Raw genomic sequence first — 15,755 nt, 5'->3', positions numbered from 1 at the left:
ACTTTAACTCCGTGTCCACATGTGTGGACGTTGTATTTTGGCTTCGCTATATGCATCACAATTTAAATGAATTAAAATTGACTGAATACTGAATACGCAAGACTCTTATCCATCATTTAAGGGTTAAACTTCTGGCGCACCGTGTCATGTGACACAACATTGTGATGCTGATTTCCAGGAAGCACACTTCTGGCACAGTGCCAACAAAAGTTTTTGGATTGAAACCTGTTTGGTTGTACAGAGTAGCATCCCTAGTTTCATTTGATAAGCCGCTTTAAAATTCATTTTTCGCGGGCCAGCGTGCTGATAAAGATGAAGTACACATATTTGGAAATTAGAACCGTGTTCCCTCAAAAGTTTAGAAAACATGTTAGTTATTTTGAACACATCTATGGTCAATTCACTTCATTTTAATCTAAATTCTGTAATGGTTTTATTTTGTCATCACTGTACAATATGGTTCTATTAATTTACATTAGTAAATGCATTCCTATATTTTTTCTGTGCATTTTCACATTCTGAATATGTATTCATGCGAAGCTGAACATTTTTCCTTTCAGAGGCTTTATATGGAGTTAGGATGAAAATAAGGAGCATTTCTAACTGTTCTGAGACCAGTGCAGACAGACAGCACACTAGAGGTTAAGTCATTCACTAAATAGGGAGCAAGGGAGCAATGGTGAATCCTATAGCTTTTCATACATCTAAGTGCATTCAGTCCTAAAATCTGAGCTGCAGATGATGTTTGTATCATTCAACATGTTTGGCAGACATGGGACAATGATAATCAGTACATAACTTCTGAATTTATAATGCATGATTTTAATTTATCATGGTTGGCATTGATTTGATGATGCTGGCCATTACTTTTAATAAGAATTATTAATTCAGCTTTATAGAAAATCAGCTGTAAAGTCTATAACATCTCAAAAACATGAATAGCCAACACTCCTGAACACATAATAAACTATTTAATGAAAAAAAAAACATTCTATAGCTTGGTATAACTTAAAAAAACTTAGTCTCTCTATCCACATATCTGGACATACATTTTTAGGAAAACGTTTTGCTCTAGAATTATTTTTTAATTTTATTTTTGCTTGTTTATTAGGTCCTACTAGTTACAAATCAAAAAGGGAAATCTTGACATCTGTCACACGTTCATGAGTGCATGAGAAAAGCTTATTTACAGTGGCAGATGTTCACATGAGAAATTGCATTGTTTTCAGAGCTAAACGTTAAGTTCTCACATAAACATGCAAGCCACAGTAAACAAGCTTCTTTCCAAGATATTTATTAAAACATCTCCTTTTATGTTCCACATTTGAGAGAAAGTCATATCGGTTGGAACAACACGAAGCTAAGTAAATAATGACAGAATTTTCATTTTTGGGTGAACTATTCCTTGTCCCAGTAATAAGCGTACTGTAAATTGCTTCGCACAAAAGCCTCTGCTACAGTAAATGACAAATGTTCTTTTTTTTCTCAGTTTCTGCACACATCATCGGTGTAAGAACGTACTGCACTAAACCAAGAGTATTCAGCTCTTTTCTTGAATCCAGAATCCCATCACAGCAGGTTCCTCAACCTTGTCACCTGTTAGTGTAGATCTAGGCCACTTTTTCAGCATGCACGGCCAGGAAAAACATCTCTCTGCCACGCCATGGAGCCCAGGTGAAATATTTTCATTTTGTGTTTTATCTGGCGAGGAACTCAAACATTTTGGGTCATGTTCAGTTGGGGGAAGAAATAAGAATAAGCAGTCTTTCAGGGATGAAGCTTAGCAGAGAGCTGTGCACACATGTTCAGGAAAAACATTCAAACACATCACAAGAGATATATGACAAATCCAGACAAAAAAAAAAAAAAGACATGAGCAAACATTGCATTTTACATGTTGTAAAATAAATAATAAAATAGATGTTAAATAGTGTACCACCATTCAACTGGAAGTGAAAAACAATAGTTTATTAATAAATTATAACAAATTTCAGACAGTCTTCTTTCTGTTTTATCCGACACATTCATAATCATTACTTTTTCCGGTGAGCTGCGGCAAGCTTTATGCGTGTGCTTGAGGGCTTAATTTATATTTTAAAGGCTCATTATTATGGTTTAGTATTTCTCTGTAATGAAGAACATTGTTAGCAATGTTAAGTATAATATTCTTTCTCAGTCCTGGAACTCAAACCATTTTCCAATTGGTGGGGTGCATGGTGAGTTGTGTGTGTTAAGGAGTTAAGGAGTTAAGGAGTTGTGTGTGTTAAGGAGTTAAGGAGTTAAGGAGTTGTGTGTGTTAAGGAGAATAGCGTGAAGCCTCCACACAAGCTATGTCTCCGCAGTACTGCGCTCAACAAGCCACGTGATAAGATGCGCGGATTGATGGTCCTCCACCACTCAGACTGAGGTGAGACACTACGCCACCATGAGGACTTAGAGTGCATTGGGAATTGGGCATTTAAAAAGGGGAGGAAAAAATATATATGAAGTTGAAATAACACGGACGGAAGGCTTTAACAAATGCATATACTATCAATTAACAAACTCAGAGCTATTGATAATTTATCGGTAATGGTCAGTTCATACATGGAAAAAACTAATGGGATTTTTACTTCCAGAGCCTGACTGTTCAATCTCTGCATTCAATCTTCCAAGCATCTGGTAATGGAATGCCTTTATGGTCAAGATCTGAGATATTATATGGGAATACCCCACATCCAACTTTGAATGGAACACAGTATAAGCCATTTGATTTCTCAAAGTGTAAACACACTGTGGCTCTGTGGTGCTGTCAAAACATTGCTCTGTTTTTTTAAGCACCACGACACAGCATCCTTGGCTCAACCAATGGTGTGAGTTTTGGGCGAGACTATTTGTTGGTGGACAAATGGCAGATGAGGTGACTGCTCTGGAAACATGTTTGAAAAGATTAATTAATTGTACAATTCTGTTTATGGTAAATGGTCTGCACTTATATAGCCCTTTTTCTTTTAACCTTACATGTTACCAAAGCGCTTTACACTGTGTCCCATTCACCCATTCACACTCACAATCATACACCAATGGCGACAGAGGTGCCATGAAAGGTCGCTAGCCTGCAATGGGGAGCAAGTTGGGGTTCAGTGTCTTGCCCAAGGACACTTCGGCATGTGGAGTCGTGTGGGCCGGGAATCGAACTGCCAACCCTGCGATTGGCAGCCGACCCGCTCTACCACCTGAGCCACAGCCGCCAGATTAGTGTCACTTGTGGTGCAGAAATTGCACACTTCGCTTTTAACTTTTAGTTTTCGCCATCAACCAGCTCTTTGTCACCACAGTCTTTCATTGTGCAGACAAATTAAATCACCAACTCCCCCAAACCATGTCAGTCTGAGAGGGAAAAAATGCTCGGAGTGCTTCCTGATGATCTCAATCCAATAAAAGGGCTCAAGGAAAGGCTGAGAAGCATCTGAATGCATATCACATGTTGACTGCAAGAACAAAAAAATACATTATCCTCAGGGAAGAGAGAATAATAAGGCGGCAGTCATTCTCGAAATCAAATCTAACCCAATTCAAGAACTGCATTCAAACAGTTTTTAAAGATAGTTATTCACAGTCACACTTTATTCTGTTTCTCATAATTCTTTTAAATATGTTAAGCCATGTTTGTAAAACTTGAGTCCTCTAAATAAAGGCTGTTTATCCATATTTAAGAAGTGAGAAATGAGAGCAGGGTCAGAAGTTATGGCCATGGCTCAAGGTAAAAATGCCACTGACAGTAACAGAAATGCCACAGATATTGAAAATGCCTCAAATGTCTCAGTTTTTATCTGTTATTTAACATTTGATATTGTATATTACAAAAATGTCATAATATTCTATTCTAGGCCTATCCAGTTATGGGTTTAGTCTGGGTTTAATGCTTCTGCAGACTCATCCATTTGTCAAATACTGCAGACTAATGTATTTGATATAAATATATTACACACTGAAAACAGTTTTTATGGTAACAAAAATAGGGCCTCATAAAAGTAAAACAAAGTTAATATTTGTCACTGATGTAGAGGGTCTTGTAAGTGTGGAGTGCTATACTGATCGCAGTTTGGTACTGATATCCAGGTCTACCCTGTCAGATTTTTTTATAGGACATCGTGGCCCAAAAATGTACAAAGATGAGCACTCTTCCTGTTCTGTTAGCGATAAAGAACTGGAGTGCAATATCCTGCTGGTAAAATAGGAAGGTCGATATTCCAGCATCCCTCTGCACTGTGCAATATTAAGACAAGGAACTGGGTGGATGACTTAGAGCAAACTAAATGACTGACAGCTCCAGTTAATACACTTCACCTAGCTCGGAAGGACCAGCCAGAAAAAAAACATTCAGATTATTCCCTTTTTTAGCACTTTCAGATGTGAGGTGAACATTAAAACCTGAAAAATCAAAGCCCATTAAACATTCAAAAGGAAACATTATGATCTGGTCTATCGTCCAAGACAAGAGAGGTGGAGACATAGTGATCTTAAAACACAAATGAACAAAAGATATATAGGAACAGGGGGCGGTACTGACGACAAACTGAGTTTCTCATTTTTCAAAATTTTTCAAAAATGTTTGACCTGTGATTAATCTCAGCTGCCCATGATCCTTGGTAACATTAATTAGAACATCTAATGCTGCTGTCAGATGAACAATAAAGGTGATATTTTATCCTTAATTTGCTTGAAAGCATGTGTAGACAGGGGATGAACCCATTATTTAATGGGGTGTTTATGAGTTGATGCCAGCGATATGGCATAAATACTGGATTATCTACGTTTATAAGGATAGCCTTTCATGAAAGCACACCAAGGTTGGCAAAACATAAAAAACAACCAGTTTAATTATACAGTGCTCTAACAATATATAAAAAAAAAAGATTCCCTAATTCAGCAGAAAACACTCATAGGATTTCTGAAACATTAAAGAGGCTTTGCGTTGTCCACGCTCACTTTTTCCTGCAAGCTCCTCCATTAAAAAACATTCTGTTACATTTCAGCTCAAATTTAAGGGCTCTTAGGCCTCTCACTGGGTGGCTGACATCCAATGCGCCAACCAGAGTTACCTCCACTGAAAATAAAAGGGATGGTTTAAGCAGGAATGCACTGCTCTGGAGCTGCTCCAGAGGGCCAGAAGTGATTCCTCTGCCCATGTAAATAGGGGCTCTCTCTGTAAACACGGTATACTCTCTCTCTCTCTCTCTCCCTCTCTTTTATATATATATATATACATATATATATATATTACCGTCTCCAAGGTTCTGTTACAGCATCTCTGTTTGACAATGCACTAGCCAATGCAAAAGTTGGAGACATTACTGGAACCCTGCAGGCAATCTACACTGTCCCAGCGGTTTCAATTGTGAATGAGTTCTAAAAGAGTTTTTGATGTATTTTGCTCAGAATTGTAAATGACAGTGCAGGCTCTTTTGCATGTTTGTCAAAACTCCATGGAAAGAAGCAAATAAATCCTGTCATAATGCACTTACAAATACCATATTTTGTACAAATTTGAATTGAGTTTTCAGTTTATCAACTCTGTTGGTGGGGTAGGTTTTGTGTGGATGACTGAAAAATACATCTGGATGAAGCATATTTTGTCCACTCATGTTTATAAAGATATCGCAATTAATCGTGATTAACTCCAAAAAATTATGCGATTAATCGTGATTAAATATTTTAAGTGTTTGACAGTCCTAATATAAATACACTACCGGTCAAAAGTTTAGGGTCACTTACTCGTTCTTTATTATTATTATTTTTCACATTTTAGAATAATAGTAAAGTCATCAAAACTATGGAATAACATAAATGGAACCATGGGAATTATGTTGTGACTAAAAAAAATCCAAATAAATCAAAGCTGTGTTATATTTTAGCATCTTCATAATCACCGTTTGCCTAGATTTTTCAGAAATGTACTCTTGACATTTTCTCAACCAACTACTTGAGGTATCAACCTGGGATGCTTTTAAACAGTATTGAAGGAGTTCCCATCTATATGCTGGGCACTTATTGGTGCTTATTGCTTTTCTTAATTATTCAGTCCAAGTCATCCATCTCAGAAATGTTTTTTTTATTTTATTTTTTTATAACATTTTAGTTTTGTAATTAAATAAATGTATTATATTTTTCTCTACAAAACTCATTTTAAACATTTAAGCATACACCTTCAGATCAAAAGATTTTAAGATCATGAGAAACATTTTAATCAAATGACCCCAAACTTTTGAATGGTAGTGTATATCCACACACACAGTAAATATAGACATATTCATTCTTCCCTGTAACTTAAGTATGTGGCATGTTGTCACTTACTTTAAATGTATTTTTTTTTTTTTTTTGTCCTTCAGTTTGTAAAAACAAAATCTAGTGTAGCTGACTGTAATGCACTTATGATTATAATAAAGTCTATGTGCCAAATACCTTTATTATCAGAAATATGAAGTTCGTATTTTTGTTAAAGTACTTAAAAAGTATTTTTTTAGGCTATTAATTGTCACTCACTGCTTTTAAATTGCACTTCTGTGGAGGGATGTCACTGTAGACATGGGATACAGACACAATATTGATTGTCTAGGATATGTCAAAGGTGGGTAAAAGGAATGTCTAGTGGAGGTAAAGCTCAGACAGTGGGTGGAGGTGCAACTTCAGATTTTCCTGGTGGCCTCCACTTACACACGTACACACACACACACACAGACGCACGCTCAAACACACATACATGCACACACACATAGAGGCTGGATTCTTATATAACATTCTGGCAGAAACACAGGCTCTGGAGAAACAGATCCATCTCTTACATCAGGCCAGGAAGAAGGTTATCATAATCTCTTAAACCTTCTCTCTGTCTCTACCACCAAAATTTCTCTCAGCTTGTGGTATTCTCTCATTTTCTGTCCAGGTCACATTTTGCCCCTGTTTCATTTCGTTCTTTCTTTCCTTTTTTGCCTCTTTCTTTCTTTAATTATCTCTTTACATCTTTTCTCTAATTATAGTGCAACTTCCGTTCACTTCCAGTGTCCTTTCTGTCTTTATCTTCCTCTGGGGAAGGGTACAACAATACACATACCCTTTCCATCCCCACCCACCCCTCACCCCTCAAGAACCTTTAGTTCAGATCTGACTGAAACAGCTTTGTTTCTACTCACAGGTAGGCAGTGCAGCTGCCTATTTGGTTGTTTATGAAGGACACCATAAAATGTCTCTGTATATGTGTCACGTTTTAACCATAGCACCACCAGACATTATTAGAAACTCTGATGTGGCATTAAGAGGTTTCTGACTGGCTAAGAAATCTAGAGCTCTAAATTACTTGCTTTATTGGTCATTTTACACTCTCTTGTTTATATTTAGAACACATATTTATATCAAGGGACTAACTGGACCGAGATGTATATCTTGATTTAAAACACATTGGTTCCCAAGTAAATAATGACTGATCATCTTAAAGGATTACTTCACCCAAAAATGAAAATTCTTTCATCATTTATTCGCCCTCATGCCATCCCAGATGTGTATGACTTTTATTCTTCAGCAGAACACAAACAGATTTTTGGAAGAATATCTCAGCTCTGTAGGTCCATACAATGCAAGTAAATGGTCGCCCAAATCTTGGAGCTCGAAAAAGCTCATATTGCCATTAGGTGTGGGTGATATGACCAACATTTTATATCTAGATATGAGTCATTTTATATCACGATAATTATATATATCGCTGTAATGTTTTTCGATGGAAAGGAGGAGGCGAGAACCGGCTTGATAATATAAATAATAGTTTAATATAAAACTTAAAAAGACACAAACACACACACACATATGATGGACATGTCTGTAAATGATCTCTCTCTCGTCGCACCACCGTCTGCCATCGGCCTTTATCCCTCTCTGAGGCTTAATTAGCCTGATAAGGGACCGGGTGTGTATAATCACAACCCGGCTACGCCCTCCACCCTGCCACATTCCTCCCTCGTTTTCTCAGGCTGGGGAGCCCCTGGCCTGACATACACCCCCCTCTTTCCCTGGGCATCCCCAGCAGAATTACCTTGCCTGAGGTGAAACTGATCTATGAGGGCATGGTACAGGATGTCCTGAGCCTGGACACAACATCTCTCCTCAGGTCCATAACCCTCCCAGTCAACCAGGTACTGGAACCCTCTGCCCCTCCACCTGATGTCGATCAGTCTCCTGATTGTGTATGCCGGAGAGCCCTCAACAAGTCGCAGAAGAGGTGGAATGGGTGTGGTAGGGTGTAACTCCGAACGTATAACTGGTTTGATGTTGGAGACGGAAAATGGGGTGAATTTCTTTGAGGTGAGGAGGTAGTTTGAGACGGACTGTCAGCGGACCTTGGCGATGGGAAATGGCCTGATAAACTGGGACACAGCTTACGCGAGGGGAGTCGGAGTGGGATGCCAAACCTTCTGTCCACACACGCTGGGGCCTTAGACCGATGCCGACCCGTGGACCTTTTAACCCGAGTGTCAGTCCATATGAGGGCTTCTCTGGCGGCTTTCAAGGTGCGTTGGCACCTCTGGATAAAGGCGTGGGCAGACGCCTTTGTGCATGGAACTGAGGGGGCTGAAAACCAAGACTGCGCTGAAAACCAAGACTGCACTGGAAGGGTGAAAACCCTGTAAATGATGGCTGCAAGGAGTTGTGGGCATACACGACCCAGACTAAATGATCGCTCCAAGAAGATTGTGAGAGGCCATACAGCGCAGGGCCTTTTCCAGCTCCTGATTTGCCTGCTCTGCTTGGCCATTTGTCTGGGGATGAAACCTAGAGGACAAACTCACCATAGCCCCCAGCTCTCGACAGAATTCTACACAAAAACATGACACAAATTGGGAGTCTCTGTCTAAAATCACATCGACCAGGAGGCCATGAATGCAGAAGACATGGTACGAACTGGAAGGCAACCACAAACCCGGCATGCGGGCAACCAACAGATACACGAGACAGGACTAACTAGGCAGAGAGAGTGAGGTTAGTTACTTCACACCAAACAAAAATCTAGTAAAGATACTGAGAACATGAAGGGCTTAAGAAGGGAGTGAATTAGAGGAGAACAGGTGTTACTCGGCACGCTAATCAGTGACATGATTAGCGTTCCCCCGGGAACAATCAACAATGAAACACCGATCATGCATGCCAGCCATGCCTGCAAGACATGAGGGATAGAAAATAACAAAACATACACAAATAAACTCACTAGAGCCGGGACAATTTCACTCTGATATGTTGTTGACCAGTTTTATTGTAAACTTTCCTCAAGAAACTGAGGATCTTTTCAAACCTAAGTAACAATGAAAATATTACAAATTTTAATAAAGAAATACACAACAAAAATAACACATCTTGCAGAAAATAAATGCAAAATATTTTTAATAAAAGTTCTTACAAAAAAGACAGATTGTTTGTACTACCACAATTCATTATCATTGCGCAACAGTTTGTTTCAGTTTTTGTGAACCAGATGTTGCACCTGTTTTAATAACAAGCTCCCCTTCATTTTCTTAACTTTTCCTTTGATCACATCAGCAAAAGTCATCAAATGATGGAGACGTACAGATGTGCGGTGTAGTCAAGCACACTTCTGCATGTTAAAATGTGCCTGGATCACAGAAACGCTGTCCCGGCAGAGTGTGCCAGTCAGATTATGGTGGGCTTCTGCATGCTCCAATGTAGAGTGCTTAGAACCGGACCCCAAAATTAGAATTGCAAAGAATCAGCCACGAGTTTGTGGGCTGTTGCCTGATCTCCATAAATCCTTTAGTGAATCTGGCATTAAACCAGCGCGCGCAAATAACCGGCTAATTCATTCCCTGTTCAAGCCTGGTTTCAGTTTCACGTCAAGCGTGCCTACTGATAGATACGGTCATGCTGCGCACATGGATATTACATATCTCGATATAAACGATATAGAAAAATCTCTTTAAATTGACAATTATATCGTCGCCATGATATATATATCATCATATCGGCCAGCCCTAATTGCCATCATAAAAGTAATCCATACGACTCCAGTGGATTAAATAATGTCTTCTGAAGCAAAATGCTAGGTGTGTGTCAGAAAAAATTTTTAAAACAATAAAATACATACACGAGGGTTGTATACATGCTGCCTCTCGTGTAACGTAATCACATTGGAAAGTTCACGCGAGAACTGATGTGTGAAATGCGTAAAAATACAGAAGCGCTTTACAACAGAGGAGGGCATCATCACAAGAATCTGTAAACAATTGAGAGCAACGGTGCCCATTCACTTATTCAACTGCCTGAGTTTCTAATGTATTTTCCCCATACATTGACTTTTCATAAAATCCTTCATAACAGAGTTGAACCATGAACAAAACCAATTAGCTTCTAGGTAAACCACAACATAAAAAAATGTGTTTTGAGGCTAAAAACTATTTGAAAATCGGACAAAAAGACAAAGGTACAAGGCTGTGTACTTGCCATCTTTCATGAGGGCATGAACTACAATCCCAGGGAGCATTGTGAATTATGTCATTGAATAAAAAAAGATGGGACTATAAAAAAATATTAATTTTAGGCTGTTGATTGTTAGTATAGAAATATTATATGTAAATTTTTTGGCAAAATATTCTGATGTCCTGCCCAGCCCATCACACCTGTTCTACTGGGGTTTGGCAGAAACACAGACATGCCCACTGTGCCACAAAAAGTGATCCCTGGAGCAAATATTGAGCTGCTACCCAAAGGGGCGCTATTGCTGACCAGGTCCTAAAGGCATTAGCTGATGCCATCTGCTTAGATATTCCAAGTAGTAAGCAGAACCCCCCGGTGAAGAAGAGCATCATCTTTGTCAACAGGGGGGGGGGAACCCCTTCTGGTCGACCTAGGGAGACAGCTCAGATTCCCAGATACCATAGCAGTGCCCACCCCCAGGCCAGACATGGTCCTGATGTCTGAAACAACAAGGCAGGTGGTCCTGCTGGAGCTGACTGTCTCCTGGGAGGACCGTATTGAAGAGGCGTATGAGGAAGAGGTACAAGTATGAGGGCCTGGTAGGCGAATGATGCAGTTGCATTTGGAGGGCTATGTGTGAGCCTGTTGAAGTAGGTTGCAGAGGTTTTAGTCTCTGTTCAGAGCACTCAAGCTCCTTGGCATCACAGGGCTGCACAGGATAAAGTCCATGTGTAAGGTAATTTTTAACCATGATTTCTGCTATCAAACACAATTTTTAAACAATGAAGTTGAAATAACACAGACAGATGGCTTAAATCATGGCTTGCAATCATGTGATCTATTCAACCCAAAACAATCAAGGTGGTGGCCAACGTTGTAGCACCGTTGTTGTGCGTGCTATCCACATTGATTGCGTTGTTAAAGATAAATGTTAATTTGTAATTCCTCCATATTGCTTCAAAGGAGCCAGGAAGTTTAAAGGCCATTCTTCTTACATTTTGTTGTTGTTTGTTTTTCAGCATGCACAATATAGGGATTTAAGTATTTTCAGGCATATTATTGTGGATGATCAACTTTTAAAAGACTTCTGAAAATGTCAGTGTGGAAGGAGAGCGTTTCAAACTGAAAATGCAATTTTCAAATTAAAAATTATCAAGTCTTAAATATTTATATCATATTTATTTTGTTATTCGCAATGCTACATGGGATTGTAGTTAATTCCCTCATTAAAGATGTTAAGTACAAAGTATTGTACCTTACAATCATTTCCCAATGGATAAAATCACATAAAATCTCATCTAATATCTTGTTCACACGGAAATATGTTGAATTATGGAATTAAAGAGGTTTGCAAATGCTTTCATGATGGCTTAAAAAACTTTTATCAAGATGCTTGAAATACTGGATGTACACCAGTCTTCAGCAAAAGAATGTGGTAAGCTAAAGCAATGAAACCGTTAGCAAGATTTTGAAGGCAGGTTCAATGCAGAGTTATAAGAATCATAAGAACTGTGCAGCTAAAAGACCAGAGAGATTCCATGCACATGTATGGTACAGAAGAGTCATTATAACTCACGTTTAGTGCAGCGTTGAGATCCTGGGGTCTTGCTCCAACCAACACAGCACTGCCCCCCACAGACGTTCACTCTGCAATGACATCAAGCGTCACACTCAAGTACAAACTGATTGACCTACTAACCTTACTGTAACCCCCCCGGTCAATCTTCTTGCCCATCCACCCACACAGTGGTTTCTGAAGTAAGTCTGCTTGCTCTCAAAGGAGGGCCCGGGGCCAATGCTGGTCAAGGCTCCAATATAATCATCCCTAATTCCCACTGTGCTTTTTCATACTGTACTTCACCGCAAAATGAGAGGAACTGGTCCAAAGCATAGAAAACATTAAGAAACATGGACTGGGATCCACTTGATACTCTTTGTCATTGTAGGAAATGTGGAAAACTCTTTGTGAATGGCCTGCCGAAACTTTTTAACGGGCACAGGGTTCATTGCTATGAGAATCAGTAGCCTAGATTTGAACTGGCTGGAAACATCTCCTTCCTGAAATAACAGATGTTGCTGTGCTCTTGAGTTAGAAGAGGGTTTAGAACATCATTTGTATGCTGTGAAGGCTATTTGCCTTATCAAATTCATCACTGCTTAATAACTGGCTGTTAACTGCACATTCAAAGGCAGAAACGTGAAACTTTTTTGATGAAGGTGCCACTTACAGAATAACTTTGTTCACACTTTATAGTTTGTGTAACACTGTGATGACTTAAGTATAACTGAAATACATTTGCACAACATCTACTTAACATTTATATTACATTGTAACATGAACTTTGATGTAAACCAAGTAACCAAGGTGGTCACACTCAACAGAGTATATTTTCCAGTGTAATTACATAAGTATAACTGTGTAATACACTTTCAAATCATGTACTTAATGTATACATTAAACATGAACTCTGATGCATATATATATATATATATATATATATATATATATATATATATATATATATATATATATATGTATGTATGTGTATGTGTGTGTGTGTATGCTTGTTAATGTACTTTGTTAGTATTATTGCTAGTGTAATATGGTAGGTGAAACACTGTCATATAATTTGTTACACGTGTCTTACCCAGACACTTTCATTTGATGACTGGTTGTGTGCCGGGCGGGTTGCGCGTCCAGGCGGATAGGAATGCTCGGGTTTGGGTTCGTGTTCGGCTGGTTCCCCATCCTCCGGGTTCGGACCTGGCTGCCACCGAAACTGGCTTTGAGCTCGACGTTGTATGAGTGCGGCTGCCCTGACGCTCCCGAGAGCGATGAAATGGAGCTCACGTGAACCCGATCCGTACCGCTCGGTCCAGGCTGCAGCACATACAATCTCCTGAAGCCGCTCTGATCCGCCGAAAGCAAAGCCGGAGAAATCAATAAATATAGAGCGAGAATGATGTCCCATGTGAGCACAGCCATATCCATTAGAAGTGAAAGTGTTTTGAGAAGTTTGAAAGAAACACTTGTGGAATCCTTGATATATATATACACTATATATATAAAAAAGAATAGAATGGTATAAAAATAAGCCTATAGAAGTACACTCTGGCGCGTGTGGAAAATGTGTAAAACCTCGCTCGCTGTCATCTATCCGCCATAAGATACCGAGGAAGAAAAATAACTTAAAAAGAAAGAGAGAGATAGAGAGAGAAAAAAAATCCTTGAAGTGAAAGAAAGTTTAAAGAGCACGAAAAGGAAATCGGGAAAAAACGGGAGTGAACGCGGCGTCTGTTCCTTGCGGAGCGGCAGGAGAGAGAGAGCTCGTGTGCGTGAGATTTCAGCTAAAGCAGAAGTTTAAAAACTATTACAAAGTTTGAACGAGTGCGCGCGCGGGCGTGTGTGTGTGCAAGGGCAGGATTTTTAGCTCGAGCTCCATACAGCCAATCTCCTGAAGACATGACGTCAGGGATGGAGCTCTTATTGGAATACACATGTGGGGCTGAACCAAAAAAAACTGCCGAATCTTAAACTCATGAGTTCAGAGGGGTTGGGGGTCCTTTGTAAAAATGTCAGACGTCTATAAAATACTTGTCATTTCAAGTTTATTGAGAACATGTGTCAGTGCATCATAAGGCAAGCCTGTCATGCACAGTGCATTATTTCAGTGGATCTCAACTGATTTCGAGTCCCTGATTTTACATTGGTCAACAAATGGTGACCCATAGTACAGTCAAAATGAATAAATAAACTGTAACAATTTACATTAAGGTTTTATGTGTTAATATCAGTTACCTACGTTAGTTAACATGAACTAACAATAGCCTAGTTTTACAGCACACATTAATCAAGATTAATGTTAATTTTAACATATTCAACATATGTGCAATGTTGATTTAAATCTTGATACACGAAAAATACAAAATCCTAAAGTGGGCCTTTAGCACCATTGTACCCTACATTTTATCCATTTCAAGTCGTACTTGGTAATAGTTACTGCATTAAGAAAATTATCTAACAATGAAAAATAAAAATTTGCATTAACCACCACTAATAAATGTAGGGGTAAAAAAAAAAAAAAAAAAAAACATTTGTTCATTGTTTATACACAATTAGCCTATATGGTTAGTTGCATTTACCAATGATTTTTTTTTTTTTCCTGCAGGAAAAAACTGTTCAATTTAGTTATATAATCCAAATGACTTTCACTGTGCAGCATGACTGACTGCTTATCAGCTCTAAATCTGACTTTGAGAGCCTTCTGTCCATGAATGGAGGCACTATGGCCTCCCTACACATGTCAAAAACCGGATACTATTAATACATGCAACATCCACACACCCTTTCGACACACAAATAGATTAACTTGCACCAATCCATTCTTTCACACGCTCATAATTCCCTAAATTTAGAAATTCACTGTCCTCCTACAGACACTTATCAGGATTACCAGGATGTCTTTACAGCATTATTGAAAGATGACTCAGAAACTTCCTTGAGCTCTAGGATGTGTGTGGGTGAGACCACCAGACAGATAGATAGATAGACAGAGAGAACGAATAATGCTTCTCAAACATTCAAACACTTTGAAGAGTGTGTGGAAATGGAGCATTTGGAAGAATATCCAAGACTGATTGGACAGATGTGTCAATGAGATCATCTTTAAGGATAACCAAATGTGGTAGATGATGTTCCGTTTCTACGTGACCTGACTAGAAATAAAAAATAATTTTCCCGTACAGTAAAAAGTATGTGAAATACTCATAAATTTCAGTTCTAATGACTATAGTCTGAAATGGTATTCAGTTAAAGAGCAGACAGAGAGACAGTGGTGTCACAAAGCTATTATTGGGTCACAGCTATTTATAGTTTAAAAATAATGACCATCATAACTAAAAGAGGAAAAGACCAGACATGTGCAAGAGAGAGTCAAGAATACAGTGTTAATGACAAAATGTTGGCATGCTCCACATAAGAAACAAAATGTGATGAGCACTGAGATGTTCATCTTAATTTTTTATTTTTGCTCTGTACCAAAAACTAATAGGAGAAATAAAAAACAATAAAACTAGGTGTATTTAACACAAAATAATCTAACAAAAAATCTAAAAGTGTGTGTTCATAAAGGATTTACAGTATCTTGTGACATAATTACTGGCTACTTATGTCAAATACAAAATACCTTAAACTCAGCTGAATTTAGGTATATGAAACAGCCTTCTGTAAGTCACACAAAGCTCCGCCCTTCCCCAGTGACATGCTGCGGTCTCTGCATCCCAACATGTGCTATATGGCA

At 38.7% G+C, this 15,755-nt stretch overlaps 1 protein-coding gene across 4 annotated transcripts in view; it reads right to left on the bottom strand.

The window, feature by feature from the left end:
- ltbp1 (latent transforming growth factor beta binding protein 1) overlaps positions 1 to 13,837 on the bottom strand; it is a 131,997-nt gene extending 118,160 nt beyond the window's left edge. For 3 of the 4 annotated variants that reach the window (XM_052153355.1, XM_052153357.1, XM_052153358.1), the window contains exons 1-2: positions 13,104 to 13,836; positions 12,032 to 12,102 (exon numbers count right to left, since the gene is read on the bottom strand). In XM_052153355.1, the coding sequence (XP_052009315.1) occupies positions 12,032 to 12,102; positions 13,104 to 13,447 (415 nt within the window). In that variant the 5' untranslated portion in view covers positions 13,448 to 13,836. Of the gene's footprint in view, positions 1 to 12,031; positions 12,103 to 13,103 lie in introns of all 4 variants that reach the window. The other variant, XM_052153356.1, reaches the window with a different exon arrangement.
- Between the last annotated feature and the right edge of the window lie 1,918 nt (positions 13,838 to 15,755).

Source organism: Xyrauchen texanus, chromosome 22, assembly GCF_025860055.1.
Source record: "Xyrauchen texanus isolate HMW12.3.18 chromosome 22, RBS_HiC_50CHRs, whole genome shotgun sequence".
Taxonomy (NCBI): domain Eukaryota; kingdom Metazoa; phylum Chordata; class Actinopteri; order Cypriniformes; family Catostomidae; genus Xyrauchen; species Xyrauchen texanus.
The sequence above is the reverse complement of the archived record's forward strand: the minus strand, read 5'-3'. Positions and strand labels throughout refer to the sequence as shown.